Consider the following 13,419-nt stretch of genomic DNA (forward strand, 5'->3'; position numbering starts at 1 on the left):
CCATCCTTGCCTGCCTTGCCCAGGTAAGTCTCCACAAGGCAGGGTTTTGAGGACACCACAATGTATAAAACCACTCAGGATGGGAGATGTCTTTTCTTTGCCCCTCCCTCTTGCCCCAACATTACAGATAAATACACAATACAGTCAAACATACAATACAGTCAACACCAGCGATGCTTGTCAAAATCTGCAATGGACAGAACACTCAGGTGAGAGGCAAAGAGAGAAGCCTCAGCTCTAACAAGGAATGTCCCATCCCTCGCTGACATCACCAGGCAACGGTAGAGAAGGATCTCCGCGGGAAGAGCCACAGGGAACAGGGAGAGCACAGAGGTAAGGAAGGGCAGGAGGCATACGGATCCTGCCCAAGAAATTGCCTCAAGAGCTCAGCTTGACTCTGTACACAGCCAGGGTTTCTGTGAATCTCTTCTCATTTGTGTGAGCCCAGTAGGTATGGTGGTGAGCAAAAATCAGCGGACTGTGTGCTTAGCTCCCACCTACGCCCACTTACTACGTCAGGGGTAGAATAAGCTACCAAGATGAAAGCGGGGGAGCTCTGTGCCGGCATTACCTGAAAGAATCACTGGGCCCCTGGAGATCACTGATAGTTGCTTAGCTTAGTGCAGGATGGGTACCTGGGCAGTACATACCTCATCCTCTCAGGCGTCAACTGCAAACCTGCCCTGGGTCCAGAGCCTGTTTGGTGGCCAAGAAACTCCAAGAAGTATCTCAATGCTTTAAAAATCAGACAGGACATATCCTGGATGCAAAAAAGAGATAAGTCTGGTCTCTAGAACAGAATCGGCCCTTACCTGGAGCCCAACAGGTGCTGGCGTTCTGTCTGGGCCACATCCCCTCTTGGACTGTCCCCGCTGACCACAGGGGACTTCTCAGGGTCCTGCTTTCTGGCCTCTGGCTCTGGCTGGCCTTTGACCTCACCCTCTCCTTGCAACCTGCTCGCTGTGTCCACCTGAGGCCCTGAGGTGTGTGCCAGGCACTTGCTGGAAGCAGGGGCTTTGGGCTCCTGCCTGTTGGAGGCATCTTCTGCAGGCAGGGTGACATCAGAAGGCTGGGCCTCATCTATTCTCTCAGGCTCTTTGTCACCACCCTTGGCTAAGCTTACAGAAGGGTTAGAGGCACTGATGACACTTCCTGGGCCACACTTCTCCCGCAGGCGCTCTACAGCATCGTCCCTGCTGTCCCCACAGCTCCCACAGCACACACAGGAATGGAGGAGGCAGTTGGTGGCTGTAGTGCTGAGTTTGTGTGAATTGTCCCCTGTCCCCTCTGCCCTGGGCTCCAAAGGGGAAGTACCATGGCCTGGGGCTTCTTGGGCTGCCACAGCTGAGTCCTGGGAAGTGGGAGACTTGGGGTTGAAGATGACTGTGGCTGACAGTTTCATTCCCCCGGTCCGGTGTGCAATCATCTCTGCAGTCTCAGCATCCTCTGCGCTCACCTCCCAGCCGTCCAGGTAGAGCTGTGAGTCTAGGCAGCTGCAGGAAGTGGAGCCCACGAGGCTGGCCAGCTTTATCTTGTCACCCTCAACATTATTGTTGCTCCAGTCTTCCTCCTTTACCAGGGCAGGTGCCTCGACCCCCACCTCTCCACGCTGGCCATCCTGTCCTCTCTGCTGGGTATTACCCTGCGTCAACTCAAATGTGTTCCCTGGGGATTCAGGCCTGGCAGGAGACTCTGTCACCTCCACATCATCCATGAAGAACACCCTTTCCTCCTCATCGCTGCCTGATTTCAGCCGGGCTCTAGCTGGAGAGGCCTCCCCTCGAGGGCTAGCCTCTGAGCCTGGCCTATGTGCCGGGGACTGGCAGGCACTGGGTGGTGAAAGCAGAGAAGACATCTCATCCCCGGCCCTGTGGACCATGCGGCTGAGCTCCTCCAACTCCTGATCATCATACTGCATTGAGCAGGCCAGTTCTGCCTCTGGGTTGTTGGCACTGGCTGAAAGTGTCTCCTCGGGAGGAAGAGATGCAGAAAAGGTGGGTGCCAGAGCACTGGGTGCCTGGGCGTCTGCCCGGATGGGGAGCTCCACGTCCTGAGAAACACAGAGGCTCCGCTCCAGTGTGTGCAGCTCCTCCTCGGTCAGCGCCTGCAGCAGATCCCTACAGGGGTCAAGACAGAGACTAGGCTGAGGGTCTCGGCTGTCACAGCTGCCTCTGCCGACAAACAGCAGAAGCAATCCCACCCACACTGAAGAGTCAGGCAGCATCCACTTGTGCTTGACACTCACTGTGCCCTCCACTTCAAAAGGAAACCTGGTCGCCAGCTCCCTCCTATACCACGAGGCGTGGAAGTGTGAATAGCTGTAACTACATCTGTAAATTATATTTAAACATGAGATTCTGGAATCACTTGCTGGGAGTGCCAAGGCCTTGGCTAGATGAGAATGTAGCTCAATGGTGAGCATTTGTCTGCCATGCATAAGACCTTGATCGTAAGAATATTGAGACTATATTAATAAAAGCTGTTTTAAATTTTTTATTTATTTTTATTTTGTGTGTAGGGGTGTTTTACCTGCATGTATATCTATTTAACATGTATGCCTGGTACCCATGGAAGCCAAAAGAGTGCATCAGATGCCTTGGAACTGGAGTTACAGATGGTTGTGAGCCACCATGTCGGGGCTGGAAATCAAACCCTAGTCCTGAGGAAGAGCAGCAAGTGCTCTTAACTACGAGGAGCGATCTCTCCAGCCCCAGTACAAACCTTAAAGCAGTGCTTCTCACCTTCCCAATGCTGTGCCCCTTTAACACAGTTCCTCGTGCCGTGGTGACCCCCAACCATGAAATTATTTCATTGCTACTTCATAACTGTAATTCTGCAACTGTTGTGAATCATAGTGTAAATATTTGATATGCAGGATACCTGATATACAACCCCGAAGAGGTAACAACCAACAGGTGGGGAACCTCTGCTTTAAAGGATGAAATCAATACACAAGTTTATTACCTAGGAATTTGTACCTTTTTAAAAAGAACTAAATAGTACTAAGAACCAGCCATATTTCTGCCAGACTCTGGACACCAATGGGTTTGCAGGGAGAAGGCAAGCATGGCCCAGCCTTTCCAGGTAAGTGAGGCAGCTTCTAGGTGAGTGAGGCAGGTTTAAGCATTTGTACAAACAATGCACATTCCACAGTGATGACAACAGATAGGAAGGAAACACAGCCAAGGAGAGAGCAGTGGGGCCCCTGGCTGAGTTTGAGATGGTTTCCTCAAAAAGGGGACACAGAGGCAGGGGTTTGGGAGGGGAGGAGGGAGGAACAACTGTGGTCAGGATGTAATATATGAGAGAGAAAAAATAAAAAAGAGAAAGGGACACTGAAGCTGAGCCTTGAGCATGAAGGCTGGCTTTGTGACAGGGACCAGGATGAGCCTAAGGCAGGGCCAACAGAACAACTACATGCTGTCCTCTACCAGGGAACACCCAGGATGTACTTGAAGTCGGCATCCCATAGTGAAGGTTCCAATGTATCTATGAACCGGCAGAAAGGTCCATGTATTTCTCAGAATTGTGAGGCTTCTAAAAAGCATCCAGTGTCAGAGGCAGGATTCCTCCCCTTAGTCTGTTGGTCAGGAAGATCCCAGAGACCCTCAGGACGATTCAGGATTCAGGCTGTTGTCATTGCTTTTGTTTGTCCACTAAAACTTAATGATAAAGCCATATTGTTGATTGCACAAAGAAGCCCTGGTAGGTTGACTATGCGCCATGGTATATGGGCAGCACACTCAGTGTGTTCCTAAAAACAACCCCCAAAATGAATCAAACAAAAGACATGGTATACAATTTTGAAATTGTCAAAGACTACATTAAAATATTATATCAAGGAAAGAACTGTAATGCTTCTCGAGTTTCCTAATCCAAATACAATCACAGACGGTGTCCATACCCCAAAGTACTCAACCAGGATCCCCAGTATACTCCCACGCCTCCAGTCTCCCTAGCTGCTGCCATCTTGGCTTCACAAGCAGACACGCTTTTATCTGTTGTTATATAGAGAAATGAGAATCTGCAGCCTACAGGCTCCTGTGGCAGACACTGTCCACTGATATAAATGTGTAGGTGAGTGTCGAGAATATACTGACATAAAAGTACTCATTGTTTATCTGAAATTCAAATTTAAGTAGGCATTCTGTTGCTGAATCATTGTATCTGGTAAGCTCAGGGCATTATTGTGCTTTCTGTTGCTATAAAAACTCCCTGACTAAAGCAACCTGGAAGGGTAGGGTTTATCTGGCTTACACTTCCATGTTACAGTCTGTCATTAAGGGTACACTTGGAAGCAGGAACTGAACCAGAGGCTATGGAGGAACACCTTATGGCTGATTCAGCCTGCTTTCTTATATAACCGAGGACCACCTGTCCAGGGGTGGCCCCACTCCCAGTGGGCGGAGCCTTCCCATGTCAGTCATCAGTCAAAAAAAAAAAGCCCACACAGATTTGCCTACAGGCCAATGTGATAGAAAGATTTTCTCTATTGAGGCCCCCTCTTCCCAGATGACTCTAGCTTGCGTCAAGCTGATAAAAAACTAACCAGCATACTCAAGAAGAAAGATTCACTCGCAGCAAGACTCACTGTTGTAGATCATTCACTCTGAAGGCTACTGTCTTCTGTTCTGTAAACATACCACGTATTGATCCGTCTACTGATGAGATCTGGCTGCCACAGTCGGGCACTGCCGCATACCTCTCCATCATGTGAGTGTCCACCACACAGGAAGAGATTACTGGCTCATAGCGTTGCTGTATGGGCTGCTTTTCTCAATGCTATGACGAAAAAGCCTGATGTGGGGAAGGGACAGGTGGGCTTATTTTGGCTTGTGGTTTGGGGGGATACAGTTCAGCATGGCAGCTGAGATATGAGTTAGATGCTCAAAATGCATGTGCAGTCAGGAACCAGAGACAGACATACTGGCTTTCTCTCCTTTTCCTTTTTATTCAGGCCAAGATTCCCAGCCCTGCTATATAGTGCTACTCACATTTGGGGTGGGTCTTCTCTAGAAACTCTGTGAAAGATGTACCCAGCAACATGTATCTTAGGTGACCCTAAATCCCATCAAGTTGATAATGACACAGTCAGTAACAGTTTGGACACAATGAGTCTGTGGCCTCGGGCGGCAGCTCTGTCCTGGGCAGTACAAACATGTCCCCCTGGTGCATGCGCAATGGGACCTCATTCAGCATTGTACTGGCTAGTTTTGTGTCAACTTGACACAGCTGGAGTTATCACAGAGAAAGGAGCTTCAGTTGAGGAAATGCCTCCATGAGATCCAGCTGTAAGGCATTTCCTCAATTAGTGATCAAAGGGGAAAGGCCCCTTGTGGGTGGGACCATCCCTGGGCTGGTAGTCTTGGGTTCTATAAGAGAGCAGGCTGAGCAAGCCAGGTGAGGTAAGCCAGTAGGAACATCCCTCCATGGCCTCTGCATCAGCTCCTGCTTCCTGACCTGCTTGAGTTCCAGTCCTGACTTCCTTTGGTGATGAACAGCAGTATGGAAGTGTAAGGCAAATAAATCCTTTCCTCCCCAGCTTGCTTCTTGGTCATGATGTTTGTGCAGGAATAGAAACCCTGACTAAGACAAGCATCATGGAACGAGGCGGAGCACCAGTTTGCACTTACCAGTCCTTACAGGTGCTACTCAAAACTTATACTAGCTTTTCTTTTTGTTGATTTTCTTTGTGTTTGGGAGTTAAGATCTTGATGGGTGTATTCTCTGGGTCTTCAGCCCACATTTCACTCTCTTGCAGGTGTCTACTGGTGTGATATTTTTAATATAATAAAGCTTAATATGTCATTTTTAGTGGTGCTGAAAATTGCACCCAGGGACTCACCCATGCTAGGTAAGTGCTCATTACTGCACTGTAGCTCCAACCACACTTTTTTTTTTTTTTTAACAGTTGGTCCTTCTGTGTCCTGTTTAGGGAACAGCTGCCTCCTCTACTGTTACAGTGATGATCTAACTGTTTTCCTCCAAAAGCTCAGTAGTTTCTCTGTTCACATTTATACCTCTATTCTATCTGGAATTGATTTTGTATGTGACTGCAGTAGTGGTCCAGACAGCAAGAGACATCCATAAATGAGACCATTTTCTCACATGGATACCTATTAGTGCATCTCATTTACTAGAGGAAAAAAATGCCCCACTCCTCTGCAATGTCTCATGGTCATAAGCTGGAGAACTGTATCTTGATCCATATGATCTATTCTGTTGATATTTTATTTGTGGGAAGGATTAAATCATAGATTAAGTTATCTTACTAATACTGTATTATAAAATTTTGCTTCTTCTGCCAGCTTTGATTACGTTTTGTAAAATTTGTTTCTTTAATTCAAGTTGTCAAGTTGATCGACATAAAATTGTTCATAGTATCCTCTTTTTTTGTTTGTTTGTTTGTTTTTTGTTTTTTGAGACAGGGTTTCTCTGTATAGCCCTGGCTGTCCTGGAACTCACTTTGTAGACCAGGCTGGCCTCAAACTCAGAAATCCGCCTGCCTCTGCCTCCTGAGTGCTGGGATTAAAAGGCCACCACACCCAGCTCATTATTTTTCTTGCTTGCTTTCATTTCCTTTCTTCCTCCTCCTCCTTTCTCCTCTTTCTCCTCTTCTTCCTCCTCTTCCTCTTCTTCCTCCTCTTCTCCTCCTCCTCCCCCTTCTCACTGGCTGGACTTGAACTCAAATACTGGAATTATAGGTATGTGCCACCATGCTCAGGTTTTTGTTTTGTGTGTGTGTCTGTGTGTCTCTGTGTGTATGTATGTGCCTGTCCCTGTGTGTGTGTGTGTGTGTGTGTGTGTGTGTAAGAGGGGGTCTATTTTATGCTACTTTTAAAGTAATATGTTATTTTCCTCCTCTCACAGTTTTTAAAAGTCTTTGTTGTTGGTAATTTTATTATAACATGCACAGGAATGTTCTGTGCTCATCTTACTCGTGATCTGTGTCTCCTGAATATATGAATAGATTTCTCATCAGTTTTGGAAAGCCCTAGGCCATTTTCTTTGAATATTGCTTCTGCTCCATGTCTCTCTTCCCCTTCTGGGATCCCAGTGAGTTGTGTTAGACATCTGAGTGTGTTGCACAGGTCCCCCCGACTGATGCTTGGGTGTACTAGCTTCCTCACTCCTTTTGGTCTTTGGGCTCCCATTTGTGCTTCCTTTGTTGATCTAGCCTCAGGCTTGTTACTTCCATGCTCTGCTGGGTCTGATCTGCTTTTGGATCTATACACTGCTTTTTGTTTTCAGACAGCAAACATTTAGCTCTTGAAAATAATAACGGCTGCTGTTGCTCCTGCTACTACTACTACTGTTGTTGTTGTTGTTATTATTATTATCTTGGCTTTTATCAAGACAGAGTTTCTTTGTATAACTTTGGCTGTCCTAGGACTAGCTCTGTAGACCAGGCTGGTCTGAAACTCACAGACATCTGCCTGCCTCTACCTTCCAAGTGCTGGGAGTAAAAGTGTGCACCACTAACTCCCAGATAGAATAGTTTTAATTGATTCTAAATTGGTAAACTCTCCTTCCTCTTCTCCAACCCCCTCTTTATTTTATGTTCTGTAGTACAATACTGATAACTGCTCATGTCCTTGTATGTTAAATCTACCTTATGAGTCACATGTTTTTCTCTTGACTACAAATCATTTTTTTGTCGCTTCATGTTTTTCAACAGGTTTGAACTGCATGATGGACATCAGAAAACATTCTAACAGTGGAAAGTGATGCTGTGTTGTGCTAAGGGGATTCCAGTCTTTGGCTAGTGGTAGTAGGATCCATTATCACATTGGCCCAGACATCCAGCAGGCTTACTGCTACTCTGAGGCTAGTGAGCCTCCATCGTCCCATACACCAGGGTCCTCAGACTCTGTGCTCTGCCCTCTGAGCTCCAACTCAGCCTCCTCTAGTTTCCCAACCCTCCATCCCATGAACTGCCAACATTTGGCAAATATCTCCAGGGTAACAAGCAGTGAGCTTGAGGCATACATCTGTCTCCTGAGAGTCTACAGGACTGTGAGAAACCTCCCTTGCTCCTAAAGGTTTTTGGGACTCCTCCATTTGAACCCAGCAGCTGTGCTGCCTGGCTGCCCTCAGTGTTGATGAGGTCCACCGGACCACTGCACCTGAGCTCTGCAGCTCAGCCTGAACCTTGGGCAAGGAAATATTTGCCTTGAATTTTCAGATGCTCTCTGGCCCTAGCTCTCTCCTGAGCCCACAAAACTTCCTCTTATTACCCCAGCACCCGCCCCATCCTTCCTCTGAGAAACCCCTCAGCTAAGGCAGGGCTGCGCTTACCTTCCTGGCCTCAGCACTGTCTGCTGTCTCTCCTCATTTACAGTCATCCCTCACCTTGGAACCAAGAAGGGAAGGTCCTCAGCCTCCAAGGCTTAGGTTTGCATTCCACCCAGAGTGAGAGGAAAACAGCCAACAGCCATCTACTGGATAAACTGAATTGTGAAACAGACTGAGCTCCCAGTCTGCTGACTTGAAGAGGTTCTGAGACTTCAGGGCTGCCCACAGGAAAAGATCATAGGAGTCTCTTCTTAAATCTGTTCTGTATAGATATACATTCTATGTGTCTACAAAGAAACTCTGGCCTCACTAACTGTGCCTGAGGCCACCTTGTACTGAAAGGTTCTAAGGAGGCTCTGGATACTCTGCCAAATTCATAGGGTGCTACCAGGACCCACTATGTAGAGCCAAAGGAGAAAACACCAGTAAGGCACCCAGAAGATGGGTGGTCATGGCCTCCACATCATGAGGCCATCACTAGGGTATGAATCCCCATCCCACAGAGCCACTGGGCGGTCCTCTGTCCAATAAGAGAAAGGTTTGGCATCGCAGAAGGGCTCCAACACAACCTGAGGAGCCTAGCTAACCGGGACTGACACATGAGCTTCCTGAGGGGAACCTCAGAGCTTTTATGAACTGAGAGCAAGCACTGAGCCATGTGGTACACCCACGGTAGGAAGTTTATAGTTCCGCTGAGCTTGGCATTCAAGAGCTGCCAACCACTCTGAGGCCTAGGCAGAGGAGACAAAGGCAAGCCTGAGCCACTGTGGGCACAGGTATGACAGAGGAGGATGTGTGGCCAGCTCTGGTGACTCAAAGGGGGCTGAGCACATGACATCAATCTCCGCCTCCCAGCCCTCATGAGTCGGGGTGGGCTGAGCACGTGACTTCAGCCCTCACCTTATTTTCCGCAGCAACGTGTGGAAGGGCCGGAACAGCTCAGACATGTCCTCCACCTTCCGGTCCAAGTTCAGGGGTCCATCTGCATAGACCACAAGGCCACTGTAATCAAGACACACAAGCCGGTGTGGTTAGGCTCTGTAGGTCTCTGAATGAGCCCTGTGATTTCGGCTTCAGCATACACAAGAAGACTGACAGCCAGCTGGGCCCTGGGGCACTCACACTTAGCAAAGTCATAGCTTTACCCTTCACCTCCTATGAGTAAAGTTTCAACAAGTCAAGGAAAAGGTGATTACAATTACTATCCAGACTCTACCATCAAGTTTATTAGCTCTGTTCACAGCAGGATCTAACAACCATGGAGTGTATCTGTTCACTTCAGTGCTGCAGAGAGATGAGATGAACATTCATTACTGACGTCTACCTCGCTGAAACTGAGACTAGATCTGTAGAGGCTCGTGAGAAGCCTCTAAAATTGCTGCGTCAAAACCCAAGCATGAGCTAGAGACCCGTGTGTCTCTTATCACCCTTCAGGGCAGGAAACAGCCTCTTGTCTACCCACAGGCAGGACTGACCCTTCCCTGGATGCCCCCTCCGTGCACAGGCTGGAGCTTTCCTCATTGTCCCAGCCTAGCATTTAGCATCTGGCACCCAGCTCAATACCCGCTGAAGGCCAGCTCCCCTCAGGTGCCACCTCTGGGCAGCCCTGATTCTATCAGCTCATGCCCTTGCCAGCCACCTTCACTTGCCGCCTTCTGGAAGCTCCAGGGCCTACTGCCCAGCTCTGAGAGCAACTGCGTCAGCCAAGCCTCAGCTCATCTCTTTCTCAGGAGCCCACAAAACATTCATTGCTTCTGCTCCTTCATCTGAGCACAGATTAGGGCTACTGGAATTTCTGCTTGGAGAGCCCTACTTGTTTCCACCACGGTGACTTGATCTCCTTGCCAACAGAGTCCCAGTTATTGCCACTCCACAGCATCCCTGTCTGTTTGTAACAGTCTTCTTTAACAAACCCAGTTTGGTTAAAAAGTGACAAGCAGAATCAAAGGCATTCTTTTCCCTTGAAAGGTTGGGTTCCGTGTGCAAAACAATAATCCAAAGTCACAGCAGCAAGGGACTGTGTCACCTCTGGGCTCTGTGGTCCTGCCGTGCGGTGAGCTCACACTGGACAGAAGCGGGTTTGTGGTAGGGACTGTATCCTGGAAACAGGAGGCCAAACAGAGAAAGGGTGAAGACAGGGAGGCTCTGTGTGTGTGTGTGTGTGTGTGTGAGAGAGAGAGAGAGAGAGAGAGAGAGAGAGAGAGAGAGAGAGAGAGAGAGAGAGAGGAGAGAGAGGAGGGGGGAGAGAGAGGAGGGGAGAGAGAGAGAGAGAGAGCCCAACTGCACGGGACATGGGAAGTAGGCTGGAAACAGGAGGCCAAACAGAGAAAGGGTGAAGACAGGGAGGCTGTGTGTGTGTGTGTGTGTGTGTGTGAGAGAGAGAGAGAGAGAGAGAGAGAGAGAGAGAGAGAGAGAGAGAGAGAGAGCCCAACTGCACGGGACATGGGAAGTAGGCTGGAGACCTGGGAAAGGGCGGTCACTATAGTCACAGGCAGAATCCCTTCTCACTTAAGGGATCTTGGCCTGTTTTCTCCTTGGGTTTCAACTGATTATGTGAGGTCCACTGCATTAAAGAGGGCAATCTGCTGAACCCAAAACTTTATTCACTTAAATGGCAACTCATCTTTGAGATGCATTTGCAACATCCAGACTGGTGTGAATGCTAACTATCTGGGTACAGTGACCATGCTGCCACACAGATTCGGTGATAACTATTCGAGATGTGGCAGCCACGTCCCAGTAGCATTCACTGAACACCGCATTCCTTCCTCCTTAAAGGAAGCTCTGGGCATCCTGGCCCAGGATCGTCTGGGCACAGACGGAAGGGTTTCTGATCTTGATTCCATTTTGCTGGCCATCAGATCTTCCTAAGTGGGCAGGGCCACCATTTTTATTTGCAGTAAGTTTTGAAACAGGCTGTGTGGATCGTTTTTTTTTTCTTTGTGCTTCTTTTTGAAGTTGTTTGTTTTCTCTGTGGGGTCCATGGAGACTCCATGAGAATTTACAGGATGGCTTTTCCATTTCTTCCATAAAAGGGGAGGGGGGCTGCAGAGATTGTGAACCCAAAGGTCATGTTGGAGAGCATCAAGAGCCTCCCAGCCCGTGAACATAGGCTATGGGCTGCCTTTCTATCTTGGTAGATTTTTTTTCCTATGTTTTTCCCCCTACAAATGGTTTGCAGTCCTCAGTAGCTATGTCTTTGACCTCCTTGGCTAAATTTATTCCTAGTCATTTTATTCTTTTGAATGCTGTTTTTTCAATCTTGTACTTAAGGCTGAGGGTATGGCTTAGTAATACAGCACTTGCCTGGCATGCTCAAAGCCCAGGGGTCATCCCCAGCACTGGAAAAACAAACAACAAACACCCAAAAACTTCATGTTTCAAATAACATTTAATTGCATTCAATGGAATATTAATCCTAAAAAAAAAAGAAAAGAATATTTTAATGTGCTGAGAGAAAATAAGCAAATTCCGTGTGGCTCTACTCACAGAAAATTCCTCATATTGTCAGATCTACATGGGAAGAAGAGCAGCGAGTGCCAGGATAGGGGACGGGATGGTGGCATTCCATCCTGACAGGGATTTTTAGGATGGAGGTGGGCAGTGTCTGACAACACTGAAGTGCTCACTCAGAAAGGGTTAAAATGGGGGCCAGCTGGCTCAGCAGGTAAAGTCACTGCTGCCAAGCCTCACAACCTGAGCTCCATGCCCAGAATACATACCATGGAAGGAGAGCTGGATCCTGCGGGCTGCCCACTGACCTACACACACACACACACATGCTCACTCATACTCACTCACACACAAACACACACATTCTCACACATACTCAGACACATGCTCACTCATACACAGACACACACACTCACACACATGCTCACACACACATACACACATGCTCACACATACACACACACATGCTCACTCATACTCACTCACACACAAACACACACATTCTCACACATACTCAGACACATGCTCACTCATACACAGACACACACTCACACATACTCACACACATGCTCACACACACATACACACATGCTCACACATACACACATGCTCACTCATACTCACTCACACACAAACACACACATTCTCACACATACTCAGACACATGCTCACTCATACACAGACACTCACACCCACACATACTCAGACACATGCTCATACACACATGCTCACACACACACATACACACATGCTCACACACACACATACACACATGCTCACTCATACACACATGCTCACACATACACACACATATGCTCACTCATACACACACACACACAAACTCAGACACATGCTCACACACATACACACACCATACATATACACTACTAATAAAAAAATTTTTTAAAGGGCTAAGATGTTGTTTTATGTTGTTTGTAGTTTATCATCATGGTAAAAACACATTTCTTTGCCTTTTGTTTACACAAGTGTTCATTTTTACAGAGGGCTAGGGCTGTAACTCAGTTGGTATGCATGGCATGCAGGTAACTATTGTGGCATGTATGAGACTCTGGTTCTAATCCCAGCAGTGCATGCCTGTGATCCCGTCACGTGGGAGGTGGAGAGAGGAAGACCTGAAGTTCGAGGTCATTCTTGGATACATAGCAAATTCCAGGTCAGCCTGAGACATGTGAGACCCTGTCTTAAATTAAAAAAAAAAAAAAAAAAAAAAGTAGGCTGGAGAGGAGATGGCTCAGCAGTTAAGAGCACTTAAGGCTATTCTTCCAGAGAACCCAGGTTTACTTCCCACCCACATGGCAGCTCACACCTGCTGTAACTGCAGCTCCAGGGGACCCAACGCCCTCACACAGATATACACGCAGGCAGACAGCAGTGAATGTGAAGTAAGTAAATTACTTTTTAAAATCAATCTTGTACTGACAGCACTTGGCTATGAGTCTGTATTTATCACAGTGCGGATGTTTCCTTAACACTCGGGTTTCTCATATTTTAGTCACAGAAGTATCACAGTCAGTGCCTTAGTTTTAGATATTCATCCCCTCAAATATTTTTATTACAAGTGCTACTTTATGGGTAATCTGTATAAATATGCATCTAAGTCTTGTCAATTCAAAGTGGCAAAGTTCTACCAAAGCCCACCATGCTGCACCC

At 47.6% G+C, this 13,419-nt stretch overlaps 1 protein-coding gene across 2 annotated transcripts in view; it reads right to left on the minus strand.

The window, feature by feature from the left end:
• The window catches only part of Zfyve28 (zinc finger FYVE-type containing 28), a 91,986-nt gene that overhangs the window by 21,014 nt on the left and 57,553 nt on the right, over positions 1-13,419 (minus strand). For both annotated transcript variants that reach the window (XM_021162370.3, XM_029477343.2), the window contains 2 exons: positions 9,196-9,297; positions 813-2,117 (listed from right to left, as the gene is read on the minus strand). In XM_021162370.3, coding sequence (XP_021018029.1) covers positions 813-2,117; positions 9,196-9,297 — 1,407 coding nt within the window. The remainder of the gene's footprint in view (positions 1-812; positions 2,118-9,195; positions 9,298-13,419) is intronic.

This window comes from Mus caroli, unplaced genomic scaffold (genome assembly GCF_978045245.1).
Source record: "Mus caroli unplaced genomic scaffold, Mus_caroli_1 scaffold_4, whole genome shotgun sequence".
Classification (NCBI taxonomy): domain Eukaryota; kingdom Metazoa; phylum Chordata; class Mammalia; order Rodentia; family Muridae; genus Mus; species Mus caroli.